We start from the raw sequence: 16,367 nt of genomic DNA on the forward strand, positions 1-16,367 counted from the left end.
AGTGGTTTACTTTACATCATCCACCAAACCAGGCAGGCTTGTCCAACCACGGGCTGCATGGGGCTCAGGACAGCTATGAATGTGGCCCAACACAAAATCATAGACTTCCTAAACAACGTTTTTTTATTTTTTTATTTTTTTGTGTGAAAATGCATTTACACTTTGCAAACACATGAGACCGAAGAAAAATTTGACAGTGTCTCTTTACTGGACTTTTTATAAGTTTTGTCTTTCGAAAGAAAAATCTCCCACTTTTCTGAATCGCGCCTTATGTCATCAGTTTTCAATAGCACCTATATTTGTGAGCAACTATGTCCAAGCATGAAGCACACAAAGGGCAACATTCTAACCAAAATATTTGATTGACACCTTGAGAATTAATTTAGAATTGCTCCTACTTCCATCGAACCGGGTACTGTATCAAAAAAATTGTCAAATATACTAGATTTATGTTGCCCTATTTTACTTTTGTAAAAATTACAAAAAAAGTTTTATTACTCAGATAGGTACATTATTTATATTCGTGATCATTAACTTGTGATCTGCCTGACTTTTTCCACTCATCAACTGTCCTTATTGTTGGTGTATTTTATGTGCGGTCCAATACAATTCTTCTTCTTCCTATGTGGCCCAGGAAAGGCAAAAGGTTGGATACCCCTGAACTGAACTTTGTAAGAATTTAATGTTTTTAATCTCACTTGAGAAAAAAAAAAAGTAATGTACAGCCCCCCCCCCCCTGCAAATAAAGTGGTGAATATACATCCCTCTGCCTGTTCTACTGAGCTACCCTTCTTTGAAGATCTGAGTTTTTTTGCTAAAGAATGTTCAGCATTTGACACTTGCAGGAAACCATACAGTGCAACAGGGGGCGCCAGAATCCAAAACTCCTGAAACGTCCCCTGCATCGTTGGTTCAACAGTGCACCAGACATCCTACACTTGTTACATAAGCAATCCTTTCTAGGTAAATTTATATACATTTTTAAGGATTTTAATCAACTTTATTGCAGATTCTTATCGCCGTTTTCTTTGTAGCCTATAGAGATGTGGCACTGCAGAAACTTCTTTAAACATAGTGCTAAATGGAGACATTTGCCTGCTGTAATCACGTGATCAGTCTCAGTGTTGTAAGAACAGGCCTGAATCTTTGGCATCTCTTTAGCACCATCATCTAGTATAAGGCCCACTGCAGTAAACCTAAAGTGTTACCAAACTCACAACAGTAAAATCAATCTGTATATGTAGTAAAGCATGAATGATATACTCACTGTGGAATCATCTGCATTGTGTAAAAATGCTGTTTGATCCTGACTTCTCTGATCCTCTCATTCTTCCAGTGTCCCCCTCTTATCTCCTGATAAGACATATAGTGTAAAGGTACTCTACACATGCTCTGTTTGGTGTGTATTGCTAGAGTTTTTTTTTTTTTTGGGAGTGCATGTGATCAGCACAGAGCCAATCAGCACTATCCAGACAGAGGTCAGGGGTTCTGCATCCTTTTAGAACAGAAAGAAAACTCCTCCTTCAAGCTTCAACCAGTGCTCAGCTGAAAACTGATAGATGTCACAAGACTGCTCTAGCTGCTGATGAGAAAAGGTATTCAGCAGATTATATTTACTAAATTTAATTGCATTTCCATGTTGTGTGTACTGCGAGTGACCAAATATAGTGAGTGCAGGGTCCTGGGTTTAGTAACACTTTAATGACAGATTAGGAGATGGCTGAAATGTTACTTAAAGTTCTGTGCAACTTTATAGGACACATTTTGTGCCAATCACACAAACGGGATGAAAATTCTTCACACTAACAATACTCTGTTGCCATGGTTGCCCTATACCAGTAAAATTTCATTTGAAAATTGCATTCGTTTTAGCTTCTAATGGTTATTGGGATCAAATTGATGTTTGAATTTTCTCATCACTATGTTTTAAAATGAAGGAGCGGGATGAATAAAATTGAAAAAGTAAATGTAGTTTTTATTCAGGAGATTCCATTCATTCCAAAATCAAATGGTAAAAGCAAATGAAATTTTGAAGTGCTTTCAAACAACATTCGTCAACGCTTTGATGGGATCATCGAATGTATGGACAATGTTTTGGTATAAAAATCCACCAGTGTAAACCTAGTTTTACATTTCAGGCAGTACTATAGACTGACCATAATCTTTTATGTGCTACCTGTAGCCAGGATGAAGGGCCTGTTGAACCATGTAACATGTTGGATTTCTTTCCTCCTCCAACCAGTGGTGATTATTAAAAGGCAACCTCAAATTATCATCAAGCCATCATCCATTAACTATGATCTACAATTGAAAGGCTACAAGACCCTTCTTCCACTTTGGAACAGGAACTTGTAGATCTTGATGGAGCACATGTGCAGTGATGTCACCTTACTTGTAGTCCTTTAATTACTTTCTCCAGCCCCATGATGGTAGGTCTGTATTTTTATATGAACACAGAGCTTGCCTGTAAACAGTGAGGGCACATTTTAAATAGTTTTTTACATATTTTTAGATGCTTTTACTATGCAAAGATATTGACCAAGCCTAAAGTAAAGGTTACATGAAACAGAAGTCACTGTTCATCGTCTGTCATTTATGACAGTAAGTGCTTGTGGCAGTACTTGGGATTTGATACTGTAGTCACCTTCTTACTCCGTTTTTAAAGTTTCATGTTAGCCATAACTTTTATAGTTTTTTGATATAGTTGACATGTTACAGAACATGTCAAGAATTTATTGCTGCTTGTGACCCATTAGGGAGTTTTACTTCCTACCTCGGGTAACCAGAGTATCACCAGTTAAGTATTGCTTGTAGGGACCGCAACTAAAACTTGACAAATGTTCTCATCTATCCCTACTTTTTGTAAAACCGAGCGAAAAAAGTCAGGCGTTCCACTTTAAGCCTTTGCCATGTTTCATCATCATCATTTCCATCATACTTTCATCATTTTACCTGTGTATGAAGGTGAAGGATTGTCAAACCGCTTTTCTGTTTCAAGGTTGCTTCACACGTAGTAAAGTAAACCCATTAAGCTCAATCACTTATCATCCACAGCCTAATCTTTCTTCGAAGTTGCTGACCCAAAAGTGTTTTGTGCTCTTTAATCTCCTTGTGTTCCTCTGAGTCCCCTGATAATAAGCGTATTTCATTATCGTCTGATCTGCCTGATACCCAAACTGCTCCTTCAGGAAGACTCCGAATTGCATTCTGCCAACTAATATTAAAAATGCACGACATGCAGAAAGATATTCTAAGAGATCCTTAATTTGATTTCCTGAAAGTTGCGTTTCGGGTCTTGTGGGAACAAAGTTCTGGATGCTTTGTATTAAATACATAATTGGCTGGTCTGAATACTTGTTTAGCTGTAATGTTTGCCAGCATTTATGGAACAGTCAGCATTTAAAGGGCAACTGCCATCACACTTATTCATTCAAATCTCATGCACAGATCAGTATATTTTATTGCAATACCTATTGTAGCCTACAAGTATTGGACTGAAATTGAAGATGTTTGCTGTAACAGCCAGCCAGCTCTTGCCTTTGAAATGTTTTATTTATTACAAACATTTATATAGGGCCATCAATTTACACAGCCTCCATAAAAGTAACACAGTGCTTTACATACATTGTACTTTTGTATATTGTACATCAGTACCTGCCCCCAAGGAGCTTACAGTCTACAGTCCCTAACTGACATGCACACACATACTAAGGCCAATTTATACAAGGAGCTAATTGACCCATTGGCAAGTTTTTGTACAGTTGGAGGAAACCCAAGCAAGTACAGACAGATTGTGCTAGTTCCTTATAGATTCGAACCAAGGACCCCAGTGCTGCTAGGCAGAAGTGCTAACTGCTATCCTGCCCCATAAGTCTTATCAATAAAGAAGTTCCAATCAACAACAGTAAAATCAGTCTGTATATGCAGTAAAGCATGCTTGTTATACTTGCTGAGGAACCAAAGGGTTAATCCTCTGCATTGTGTAAAAAGGATATTTGATCCAATCTTCTCTGATCCTCTTCTGCTTCTACTGTCCCCAATCCATCTGCTGATAGATCAGAGCCTTGGGGGCAAGCTGCACATGCTCAGTTTGATGTATACTGTTAGAAAAAATTTTTTTTTGGGGGAGAGTGAATGTGATCAACACAGGGCCAATCAGTGCTGTCCAGACAATCAGGGAAGAATGAAAACTCCTCCTACAAGCTTTAACCAGTGCTCTGCTGGACACGGCTAGAAGTCACAAGACTGATCTAACTGCTGATGAAAAAAAGTATTTAGCAGTTTATATTTAATAAAATAATTGCATTTCCATGTTCTGTGTACTGTGGGAGACCAGATATAGTGAATGCAGGGTCCTGGGGTTAGTAACACTTTAAGACAAAACCTTTGACCTGCCTTCCCTCCAACAGTTTCACATCTTCTAGCTCTCTTGCTGATGCCAACATCTTCTCCTGGCAAGTTCAGTGACCCAAAGTTAAAAGTAAGTAAGAACACTTACACACAGGTTAACAGAGAGCTTCCACATTTCTCTTGTGATGGGTCTCTTTTAACCAACAGTAGGAGCCATTCACATTTTATGTGACAGATCGCAATCGCCAAACTGTTATTGCAGATGTTGTTCATTGGAAGCTGTGGTATGAGCAGTAGTTTTTGGTGAGTATGATATGCATTTATTGCATGGGAAAGCACATAAGGCATAAACGAGTCTTGGTGGTGGCTGTGGTCAGGCTGTCCTGCTTGTGTTGCGTATCTATACCTGGGAAAGTATACTAAAATTCATCTCATAATAGACTTCACTGGGTTTTTTTTTTTTTTTTTTTTTGGTACCCCTTACATTGGGATGTTAACATCAGGTGCATCTTATTGGCTCCAATTGACATTTTTCTTGCCTACTTTTGCTGATGTATGGCAGCTGAAGCCAAACACAATGTAGATATGATGTCTATGGAATGTGATGGCATCCCTACATTTTAGATTTGATGACCATCCAAGAGGATAAGGGAAGATATATTCTGCCAGTTGCTGTATTCCTCCTAACGTAATTTCTCCAGGTGATAGAAATGTACATCTCTAGGCACACAGATCATTTGGCCATCATCACCTGTTGTCTAAGGCGAGCTCTGTCAAATGTTGTCAAAGTCAAGCTTCACTACACACTCTGTTCCTTCCCTGTAATGTATGTCCTTGATAGAGGAGTCTCTCTGGTTGGCCAAACAGGAAGAAACCTATTTCCAAAACAAAGCTTTATTACAGCCAAGTGTACTCTGTTCAGTGTTCTCACTCAATGTGAAGTTAGCTGTTTCTGTTCCAGGGAGACCTGTGCTTTGTGAAGGGTGGAGCTGTGGTGGCAGTTTTACTTAAAGCTGAACTCTGGGAATACAAAAGAAAACTACCCTTGCAGTGGGCTCCCCACTTGCACTGCAAGGGTTAAATGCTTGTTAAGTCTAGGGGTAGAGGAAAAAGCAATTTTTATACTTCCCTTATTTCTTACTTTGAGAGGCCTTTGGTGGCATTTGAATGGGTCTTTGCTGTCCTCACGTACATTGTGGCAGGGTTTCTCAACCTTTTTTTCAGTCAAGGCACCCTTTAAAATTATGGACAATCTCAAGGCGCCCTTTAAATTATGGACAATCTCAAGGCGCCCTTTAAATTATGGACAATCTCAAGGCGCCCTTTAAATTATGGACAATCTCAAGGCGCCCTTTAAATTGTGGACAATCTCAAGGCGCCCTTTAAATTATGGACAATCTCAAGGCGCCCTTTAAATTATGGACAATCTCAAGGCGCCCTTTAAATTATGGACAATCTCAAGGCGCCCTTTAAATTATGGACAATCTCAAGGCGCCCTTTAAATTATGGACAATCTTCTCAAGGCACCCTTTAAATTATGGACAATCTCAAGGCACCCTTTAAATTATGGACAATCTCAAGGCGCCCTTTAAATTATGGACAATCTCAAGGCGCCATTTAAATTATGGACAATCGCAAGGCGCCCTTTAAATTATGGACAATCTTCTCAAGGCACCCTTTAAATTATGGACAATCTCAAGGCACCCTTTAAATTATGGACAATCTTCTCAAGGCACCCTTTAAAACACTGCACAATCTCGAAGCACCCCATTGTAAAAAATGTAAAGAACTCATCTACTAGTTTTACATAATGCAGCAACATCCAAAAACGTAGTACACCCAACGTAAGATGATTTATTCTTCCAAAGCAAATCTACCTTTTCACACTGGTACGGAATAGAGTTCCAATATTTCTCCCTCACTCAGTTTATGTGACCCCAGTGCTGATGCAGAGGAGCAGGGGAGGGGGAAAAAAAGGATGCTGTGCAGGCACCCGACATCCTCATCAACTGATGACATCTTTGGGTGTTAGGATGTTGGCTGCTAGTTCACAAGAGAGCACAATGAAAACCTGTGGCTTTGTGTGACTAAAAGGCAGACTTGATCTACCTGCTGGTTTGTATACAGTTTTTGGGCAATTTTTAGGCATTTTGCCAGGGCACCCCTTAAGAAGTCTGGAGGCACCCCAGCATGCCTGGGCTCCTGGTTGAAAAAGGCTGCAATGTGGGACTATTGGTCCTGCATTGTATACGATGATATCCGCGTACGACTAAAAAGAAGAGGCTTACGGTAACTCGTAAAGGAAGGCTGCTGAAGCAAGGAATAAGCAAAATTACATCTTCTTCCTATATTCCTTAGACCTAAAGGCTAACATCACCTTAAGTAGCATAATACATGTTAAACTAATATGCAGGTTGTACCATGTTACTAAAGCAGCCCCCCTTCCTGATCTGCATCATCCATTCACAACAATCTGTGAATGAATGAACTACAAGTACTTTCTGCACTTTTATGGACTTTTTTTCACTTTTTTGGCTTTTTATCACTATGTGATTTCACTCACTATATGAACTAATTGTATGTGTTTGATTTTTTTTTTTTTTTTACACTATTTGTAATAACTGCTTTATGTGCACAGCAATTATTAGCTGTATTCACCCATTTAAAGAGTCATTAGGGTATTTCACTACAACGCATTTCAGAACGCATACGGAAGATGAAGTATAGCTTAATCACATCAGGCTTCTTGTAATATGAATGTGGAAGAAGGTTCAAAGATGAGAAATACTAGAATGTTAAGAACAGAATAATAGTCCATAAAAGGAGTCTATTAATTTCCAGAAAAACTCATGTCAGCTCCTCAATGAGAGTGTAGCAGTTTCTGTAGAAAATATGAAAAACAGCAGAGGGCGCCAAGTAAGTGCAGTATGTAGACAAATAACAACTCAATCAATCGCTTGGTAAAAAATAATAGCATTTCTCCTTCCAGAAGGCAATTTTTGTGATGGTATACCTCGATGTGTGCTGCCAGGAATGCGGGCACTGACACAGTTGCAAGCTAGATGGATGGATGCTGAAAACCAGTTTTCAGCATCCATCTAGCTGGCGACTGTATCAGCATCCACATTCCTGGCAGCACACTGCACAGTTTACCATCACAAAAATCTCATTATGGAAGCAGAAATGCCATTTTTTACCAAGTGAGTTGCCATTTGTGTCTTCCTAATAAATTGTACTTATGTACTGCACTTGGTTGGCACCCTCAGCTGTTTCTTTACAGTCTCAAAGACAGAATTCTCTTTTAACCTTCCATACTAAATGAAACAAAAGTGGCGTGATGGGGTTCTTTTAAGATTCTTTCCTCATTTGCTTAACCAATGGTTGACCTGAAGAGTTTAGTTTGACTTAGTTTAATGGCTCTGGTAGCTCTAATTATGCATATTTACTATGGTGCCACCTGTTGGTGAAATCTGGTATTGCGGCTCATCCCATGAGACAAAATGATATATAAATATATTTTATTTACCAGTTTGCAGTAGTTGCAAGATATAGGAGAAACAAGGAATAGATTGTGTGTTTCTTCTAAGCTCCTCACTTGCCATTTAAGCCATAAATGGTGACATTCTTCACTGAATGAAGCAATTCATTTAGCAGTAATTCAGCTTCAGCTGGTGGAAGGATATGCTGGGACTGTGTTGGGAATGCAGGATTGGTTGGGGGTGTTTGCCCATGGCATGATCCAGCTGCTGTTCTGCACTTTGTACACATTTTCATAATACCATGATGGACGTACAAATATTTACTTGCAAGATCTACAACATCGTTACATGAAATTGGTTTGTTTAAAAAAAAAAAAAAAAATACTTTTTTTTTTTTTTTTTTAAATTTTGGTGAGTGCAGGTGAAAGAAGTTGGATAAAGGGCCATTCCTTTTATGATACCTAAAAGTGCTTTTTATTAATGCATAACTGCACATTGAGGCAAAAGTTATGTATATATCTCCATGACCATGCTGTAAAGCAGTGGTGGTCAATTTAGTGAATATTGGGGGCCCCCCGATATTGTGCTGCCCTCTGGGCTTAGTTTAGATTTATATGTTAATGCCAGGGGCGGACTGACAACTCATGGGGGCCCCTGGGCAATAGGGGATCGTGGGGCTCCTGTGTCCTCTCCCACACTCAAACCACACCCAAAAAAGCCTATGAAAGGTACCAGGGACATCTCATAGGGCCCCTACTGACCCTGGGCCCTCGGGCAGTGCCCGAGTTCCTCAATGGTCAGTTCGCCCCTGGTTAATGCACAATAACTCATGTCTTACCGCTTGTCAGCTGCAATGCATAGGGTCTTGTGCATGTTAAAGTAGCAGGCAATGCGCTGGTATTGTGTTCCTATGGATCACTCAGTAACAGAAGCTCCTAGGCTTTTTTGGTCAAAAAAACTCCAGTTTGCGGCGTTTTTCAACATTTGAGCGTTTGTACAGCTAAACATCTCCTCTAGAAACCCAATAGTCCTGGGTTTTTTTGCAACCAAAAAACGTTCCGGCAAAGAAACGCTGATTAGTCTGTGTGCATGGACACATAGGATAACATGCTGGGGGGTTTACTGGCTGTAGAAAAAAAGTCAAAAACATCCAGTGTGCATGAGGACTGGGGCTAGATTCACATCTGTGTGGGTGTTGCAGCTGCGGACCCGTACGAAAATCCATGCAGCCGCACCACCCGCACAGAGGAATGCAGACCCGTGGGCAGTTGCCATTAGTTCTAACGGCACGCCGCCCGTACTGGAAAATGCAATTGTACTGGGAACCGAGGTTCCCCCTGCAGGCTGCGTTTTTCATAAAAATTGCAGGGACTTCTCCCCTGCGTGTCACGGGGCACGGGAGTCCATTCAAATGAATGGGCTCTCATGCCCACACAAAACGTGGCCTGCACGGCTGCATATTTTGTGAACCAGGGGTGAAACTGGAGCACTCCAAATCTGGTGAAGCTGTACATGGTAGCCAATCCGCTTCTACCTTCAGCTTGTTCAATTAAGCTTTGACAATAAAACCTGGAAGCTGATTGGTTTCTCTGGAGAGCTGCACCTGATTTTGCACCATGCAGTGTAAGTAGATAACCCCCTATGTCTGGTTTAGGAGATGACAAATGTTACATTAGCAGCCCTCTGAGAAACTCCAGGGGTGAAGGGGGTTGGAGGACCTATATGCGTCAAGTGCGCTATAAGTTGCGCTCCAAATCCTCATAGTTCTGTTATTTGTAACTAGGGAAAAGTTTTTAGCCTTGATATAAATAAGCTGTTTTCCTTGATTTGCAATTCTTCTTTCACGCAGGTTCCTGTAATCTCGTGGTCAATTTGCCTTTTTGTTTCAATCGATTATAAAGTATGTCTATGAAGCCTGTTTTAAATGCACGTTTTTAGAAGGTACATAAATGCCTCCTAATCGTTGGGGCTATCCTTTATTCCAGATAATAGGAAGCACAGCCCCGGCTAATGTATCACACTTGTCACAGTAGTTTATATTGGTTAAAGAGGAGGGAAAAAAAAAAAAAAAAAACCCGTTAACACAGGCAGCTGGGTTTCAGTTAGACTGATTCTCCTCCGGTTCCAGAGCGAAGCCTTGTAACTGGTGAAATAGAATGTCTTGCAGCAGCCGTGTGCTAGCCAACAGCCTGTGACAATCCTGAAGGAGGAACATGAATCTAATGCGTACCTATCCTCATTACCCTTCAGATACCGGGCAGAAAAAGACCCTCGAGAAGAAAGATGGGCGACGGATGTCCTTTCAGAAGCCAAAGGGGACCATGGAGTACACGGTACGCTTTGCTCATTCTACTTTATACATCTCCCCCCTCCTTTCCTACTCCTCTGCTGAATGACAATTGTGAATTCTCTTGGCTATGACTTGTGTATATCAGATCTCCGTATTTATAATGTGCCCTGGGTATAGTGTCATCAGTGGCCGCGTATCTGTAATGTAGGCTACGGGGCAAATTGTGGAAATCTACCTTGACCTTGCCTCCATAAATAACCTTGCACGCTGCCTCTGCTTATTGCCATTGATTTAAAGCTGAGAGATGATAGTTGTGTCTCCCCATCAGCCGGTGAAAATGGAGCCTTTGTGACTGCTATGTTCTTCAAATGACCCTCAAATCCCGTGCTGCAGTCAGCTTCCCTGTTACTAGGGGCAACCGAATTTCAAATCACGCAGATTTCATTTTGTCAATGTCTGTCTGAGCGGGGAATGGAATGGATTTGTGTGTGTTGGGTGTTTTATGTGTGTGTACGGATGTTATCAGTCTTGCTAGCTCTCCCTGTACTTTTTTTATTGCTCTCGAAGGCTTTTGCATTAAGACAGTTCAAAGAGCGTGAATGATGTGCAAAGTGCAGTAGCCCGGTAGCAGCCAATCAGATTTCATCGTGGTGTGGTGAGGTCGCTGAACGAGCAGGGTCGATTGGCTCTTCTGGGTTGCTGCACTTTGCTCTAAATGCTTCACAGCTCTTATTAAAGTGATTCTAAAGCGTTTTTCTTTTTAAATAATAAACAAACATGTTATACTCACCTGCCCTGTGCAATGTTTTTTTTGCACAGAGCAACCTTGATTCTCCTCTTCTGGGGTCCCTCACCGGCACTCCTAAATCCTCCTTTTCAGCAAGTGCCCTCCATAGGAAGTCAATTCCTATAGCGGCATTCATACAGGCTCAATCTTGAGCCGTGCAGCCTGCATCTGTAGACATAGACAGCGCAGATCGCATCCAACCCCTCGCTTCCTCATCACAAGTCAATTCCTATAGGGGCATTCATGCAAGCTCAATCCTGAGCCATGCTGCCTGCTTCTGTAGACCTAGACAGCGCAGATCGCCCCCTCATCACAAGTCAATTCCTATGGGGGCATTCATGCAGGCTCAATCCCAAGCCATGCTGCCTGCATCTGTAGACATGGACCGCGCAGATTGCCCCCTCATGACAAGTCAATTCCTATAGGGGCATTCATGCAGGCTCAATCTTGAGCCGTGCAGCCTGCATCTGTAGACCTAGACAGCGCAGATCGCCCCCAACCCCTCGCCCCCTCATCACAAGTCAGTCCCTATGGGGGCATTCATGCAGGCTCAATCCCAAGCCATGCTGCCTGCATCTGTAGACATAGCGCAGATTGCCCCCAACCCCTCGCCCCCTCATCACAAGTCAGTCCCTATGGGGGGCATTCATGCAGGCTCAATCCCAAGCCATGCTGCCTGCATCTGTAGACATAGCACAGATCGCCCCCAACCCCTCGCCCCCTCATCACAAGTCAACCTGTTAGGGGGCATTCATGCAGGCTCAATCCCAAGCCATGCTGCCTGCATCTGTAGACATAGACAGCGCAGATCGCCCCCAACCCCTCGCCCCCTCATCACAAGTCAGTCCCTAGGGGGGAATTCATGCAGGCTCAATCCCAAGCCATGCTGCCTGCATCTGTAGACAGACAACTCAGATCGCCCCCAACCCCTTGCCTCCTCATCACAAGATTTGATTGACAGGAGCCAATGGCTCCTGCTGCTATCAATCTGCCCTGTGTGGAGGGAGAGAGCTGCTGCTCTGGGGCACAGCGCTGGGTTGAGATCAGGCTTAGGTAAGTATATAAGGGGGGCTGGGGGGATCCTAGTCATAGAAGGGTTTTTTACCTTGATGCAGAGAAACTTTAAGGCTTTAAAATTCTTTTAAGTCTGTTTATTTACATATTCATTCCTTACTTAAAAAGGGAGTTGTAGTGCAAAAGTCAGTAAGCTCTAGCAACCAATCGGCTTTTAGTTTGCTGTAGTGCACAGAGTTTAGAGGTTATAGCTGATTGGGTTTCTGTGGGTTACTGCTCTGTTGAGTAAGCCTTGTAGATGGCCACTCTTTAAAGCTGAATTCCAGGATTGGATATTTTTGCATAGTTCCATTGGTCCAGCCTGAACCAATATAAACATTCATATGACATACCTTGCAAATTCCTGTCGAAGCACAGAATCACTGTATTAGTCACAGAGATCACCATTGCCTTGTGAATCCTATGCTGAACAGCTGCCCTGCTTCATAGTAACCAAAGGGGGTTGCATGCTCAGCATGGGCACCATTCAGAGAACAATTTGCTTTTTGTTAGTGAATACAAGGCATTTTCTGATTGGATGAGGTGGAGAAGCCGGACGGTGATGTCAAAATCTCCACCTCATTTAATCAGACAACATCTTGTGTTCATTAAAAAAAATTCAGGTAATTCTCTAAATGGTGACCAAGATGATAAATCTGACCCCTGTAGTTACTCTGCAGCAGCTGCCCAGTATTGGACCCGGGAAACGGCAATAATCGTTATATGAGCCACAATTACTTCAGTGATTGTCTGCTTATATGTGGAATCGGCCAGGTATGGAATATACATACTTATTGTACAATGGTCCAAGCTAAGAGCAATGTAACTTTGCAAAAATATCCAGCATTAAAGCTGAATTCCAGGTATGTAATTTTTCCGTAGTTATATTGGTCCAGCTTGGACTAATGTAATTACCTGTTGGATGTCTGTGGAATCTGCAAATCATTATATTAAGTACTGCCACTACAGTGATCTCCACTAGCTTTGCTGACCTGTGTTGACAAACACCCCTGCGGCATATTGAACACAGGACGTTGCTCGCTCGGCACAGGCACCATTCAGTGAACACTTCGCATCTTCTAAATGTGTGCAAAGTATTCTCTGGTTGAATGAGGTGAAAAAGCAGGGCGATAATGTCGCTACCACATCCAATCTGAGAACACTGCATTTTATTGAGAAAATGCAAAGTGTTCTCTGAATGGCATCCGGCTGGAATGAGTGACCTCCTGTGTTCACAATGCAGCAGGTCAACTGCTTGGTATGGGACTGTGAAGCTATAGGAGGTCACGGTAGCTGCTACAGTGATTTTTAGCTTCTGTGGCACATACATACTGCAGTTGCATTGGTCCAAGCTGGAACATTGCAACTATGTAAAAATTGCCATGAATTCACCTTTAACATTGTTTTCAGTATATCTGATCTGTTAATGTTTGCTCACTTGCACAATCATTCCTCTTATGTCTGTAGAGGGTTTATGAGCTGTTTGATTAATATATGTGATTGGTGACCATGTTCCTTGTTTTATATGTCATTCCTGATGTATGCTGGCTCATATTAATGTGAACTACGTCCTGCCATGTAGCCTTTTATTGTTCAATACACATAACACCTTCCTTTCTGTATCATAGTCTGATGGGGCAATCAGAGTGCAGGGTTTGGTAGGTCCTGGGAAAAGAAAACATGTTCATTGGAGTTCCGGCGATAAGATCTCTTCCATTCAGTTTCCAGGTTTGCTTAACTACTTAAATTTTTATGATTGGGTCCATCCCACCCTCATTTTTAAGCTTCAAATGTATTTTATACAAGCGTTCATGGACTACAGTGGCAGAAGCGGAACACCCCAGTTGGTGAAAGGAAAGAGCCTTCAAGTTGAGCAGAACCAAAGACTAAAGAATAATTGGGGTCATCTTCCCTGTAGTCCCCAAGAGGTTATTAAAGTGGAACTAAACCCATCATTATAATGGTTTTCAAAATTGGTTGCGTCGTGAATAACTGTCACAGTTGCTTGTGACATCAACCGAACTGTCAAGCTATCAAATGGTTGGTGTCATAAGTAATCACTTGTGGAACACCATGACAACTGCACATTATACAGAGGCCAAGATGACCGCTTCCTTGGCTGTAAAAGATAGGATGGTTTAGTTCCACTTTAGAATCTTTTGCATCTATTTACAACAAAAGCACTGCCTGTACTGTTGTAAATAGTTTATATAGGTAGAAAACAATGAAAGTTTAAACCTGTCATTATAATGATACAAACATGATGTAATTGTACACTAACCCCCAAACAAAGCTATACATGGGAGCTACCTGGTTCTAGTTTAACTTTTAAGCTCAGTAGACTCAATTTACTGTATATACAAAATTTCAGTTTCGGTTGGGCTTACTCTTTTGAATGCTAATGGGTCTATATAATAAAGGAATTTGCAATAGCTAATACTAACCAACCAGAATTTGTCATTAGTCTGACCACCATAATCTAAAATCTGATTTCCTCCTCTTACTGGAACTGCCAGCTACAGCAGATAGGCATGTCAAAACCCTTCATTTTTCATGGTGCAGCACTTGGGGCTGATCTTATGTCTGAAGGTACAGGAATTGGGGCTGATCATAAATCTGAAGGTGCAGGAACTGGTACTGATCCAGGTCTTAAGGTGCAGGAACTGGTACTGATCCAGGTCTTAAGGTGCAGGAACTGGTACTGATCCAGGTCTTAAGGTGCAGGAACTGGTACTGATCCAGGTCTTAAGGTGCAGGAACTGGTACTGATCCAGGTCTTAAGGTGCAGGAACTGGTACTGATCCAGGTCTTAAGGTGCAGGAACTGGTACTGATCCAGGTCTTAAGGTGCAGGAACTGGTACTGATCCAGGTCTTAAGGTGCAGGAACTGGGGCCGATCGTAGATCTGAAGGTGCAGGAATTGAAGCCGATCGTAGGTCTGAAGGTACAGGAATTGAGGCCGATCGTAGGTCTGAAGGTGCACGAATTGAGGCCGATCGTAGGTCTGAAGGTGCACGAATTGAGGCCGATCGCAGGTCTGAAGGTGCAGGAACTGAGGCCGATCGCAGGTCTGAAGGTGCAGGAACTGAGGCCGATCGTAGGTCTGAAGGTGCAGGAATTGATGCCGATTGTAGGTTTCAAGGTGCAGGAATTGAGGCCGTTTGTAGGTCTGAAGGTACAGGAATTGATGCCGATCGTAGGTCTGAAGGTACAGGAATTGAGGCCGATCGATCGGCCTCAATTCCTGTACCTTCAGACCTACGATCGGCCTCAATCCCTGTACCTTCAGACCTACAAACGGCCTCAATTCCTGCACCTTGAAACCTACAATCGGCATCAATTCCTGTACCTTCAGACCTACGTAGGTCTGAAGGTACAGGAATTGAGGCCGATCGTAGGTCTGAAGGTACAGGAACTGAGGCCGATCGTAGGTCTGAAGGTGCAGGAATTGAGGCCGATCGCAGGTCTGAAGGTGCAGGAACTGAGGCCGATTGTAGGTTTCAAGGTGAAGGAATTGAGGCCGATCGTATGTCTGAAGGTACAGGAATTGGGGCTGATCATAAATCTGAAGGTGCAGGAACTGGTACTGATCCAGGTCTTAAGGTGCAGGAACTGGTACTGATCCAGGTCTTAAGGTGCAGGAACTGGTACTGATCCAGGTCTTAAGGTGCAGGAACTGGTACTGATCCAGGTCTTAAGGTGCAGGAACTGGTACTGATCCAGGTCTTAAGGTGCAGGAACTGGTACTGATCCAGGTCTTAAGGTGCAGGAACTGGTACTGATCCAGGTCTTAAGGTGCAGGAACTGGTACTGATCCAGGTCTTAAGGTGCAGGAACTGGTACTGATCCAGGTCTTAAGGTGCAGGAACTGGTACTGATCCAGGTCTTAAGGTGCAGGAACTGGTACTGATCCAGGTCTTAAGGTGCAGGAACTGGTACTGATCCAGGTCTTAAGGTGCAGGAACTGGCACTGATCCAGGTCTTAAGGTGCAGGAACTGGGGTCAATCGTAGATCTGAAGGTGCAGGAATTGAAGCCGATCGTAGGTCTGAAGGTACAGGAATTGAGGCTGATCGTAGGTCTGAAGGAGCAGGAACTGAGGCCAATCTTAGGTCTGAAGGTGCAGGAATTGAGGCCGATCGCAGGTCTGAAGGTGCAGGAACTGAGGCCGATCGTAGGTCTGAAGGTGCAGGAATTGATGCCGATTGTAGGTTTCAAGGTGCAGGAATTGAGGCCGTTTGTAGGTCTGAAGGTACAGGAATTGAGGCCGATCGTAGGTCTGAAGGTACAGGAATTGAGGCCGATCGATCGGCCTCAATTCCTGTACCTTCAGACCTACGATCGGCCTCAATTCCTGTACCTTCAGACCTACAAACGGCCTCAATTCCTGCACCTTGAAACCTACAATC

At 42.6% G+C, this 16,367-nt stretch overlaps 1 protein-coding gene across 1 annotated transcript in view; it reads left to right on the top strand.

Annotated features, from left to right (window-relative positions):
* LOC149442151 (oxidation resistance protein 1-like) overlaps positions 1-16,367 on the top strand; it is a gene marked incomplete at its 3' end in the record, with an annotated part of 64,221 nt that overhangs the window by 22,302 nt on the left and 25,552 nt on the right. The window contains exon 2 of the mRNA XM_089656466.1: positions 10,080-10,162. Coding sequence (XP_089512592.1) covers positions 10,080-10,162 — 83 coding nt within the window. The remainder of the gene's footprint in view (positions 1-10,079; positions 10,163-16,367) is intronic.

Source organism: Staurois parvus, unplaced genomic scaffold, assembly GCF_062004578.1.
Source record: "Staurois parvus isolate SC_StPar_1 unplaced genomic scaffold, SC_StPar_1.0 ptg000907l, whole genome shotgun sequence".
Lineage (NCBI taxonomy): Eukaryota > Metazoa > Chordata > Amphibia > Anura > Ranidae > Staurois > Staurois parvus.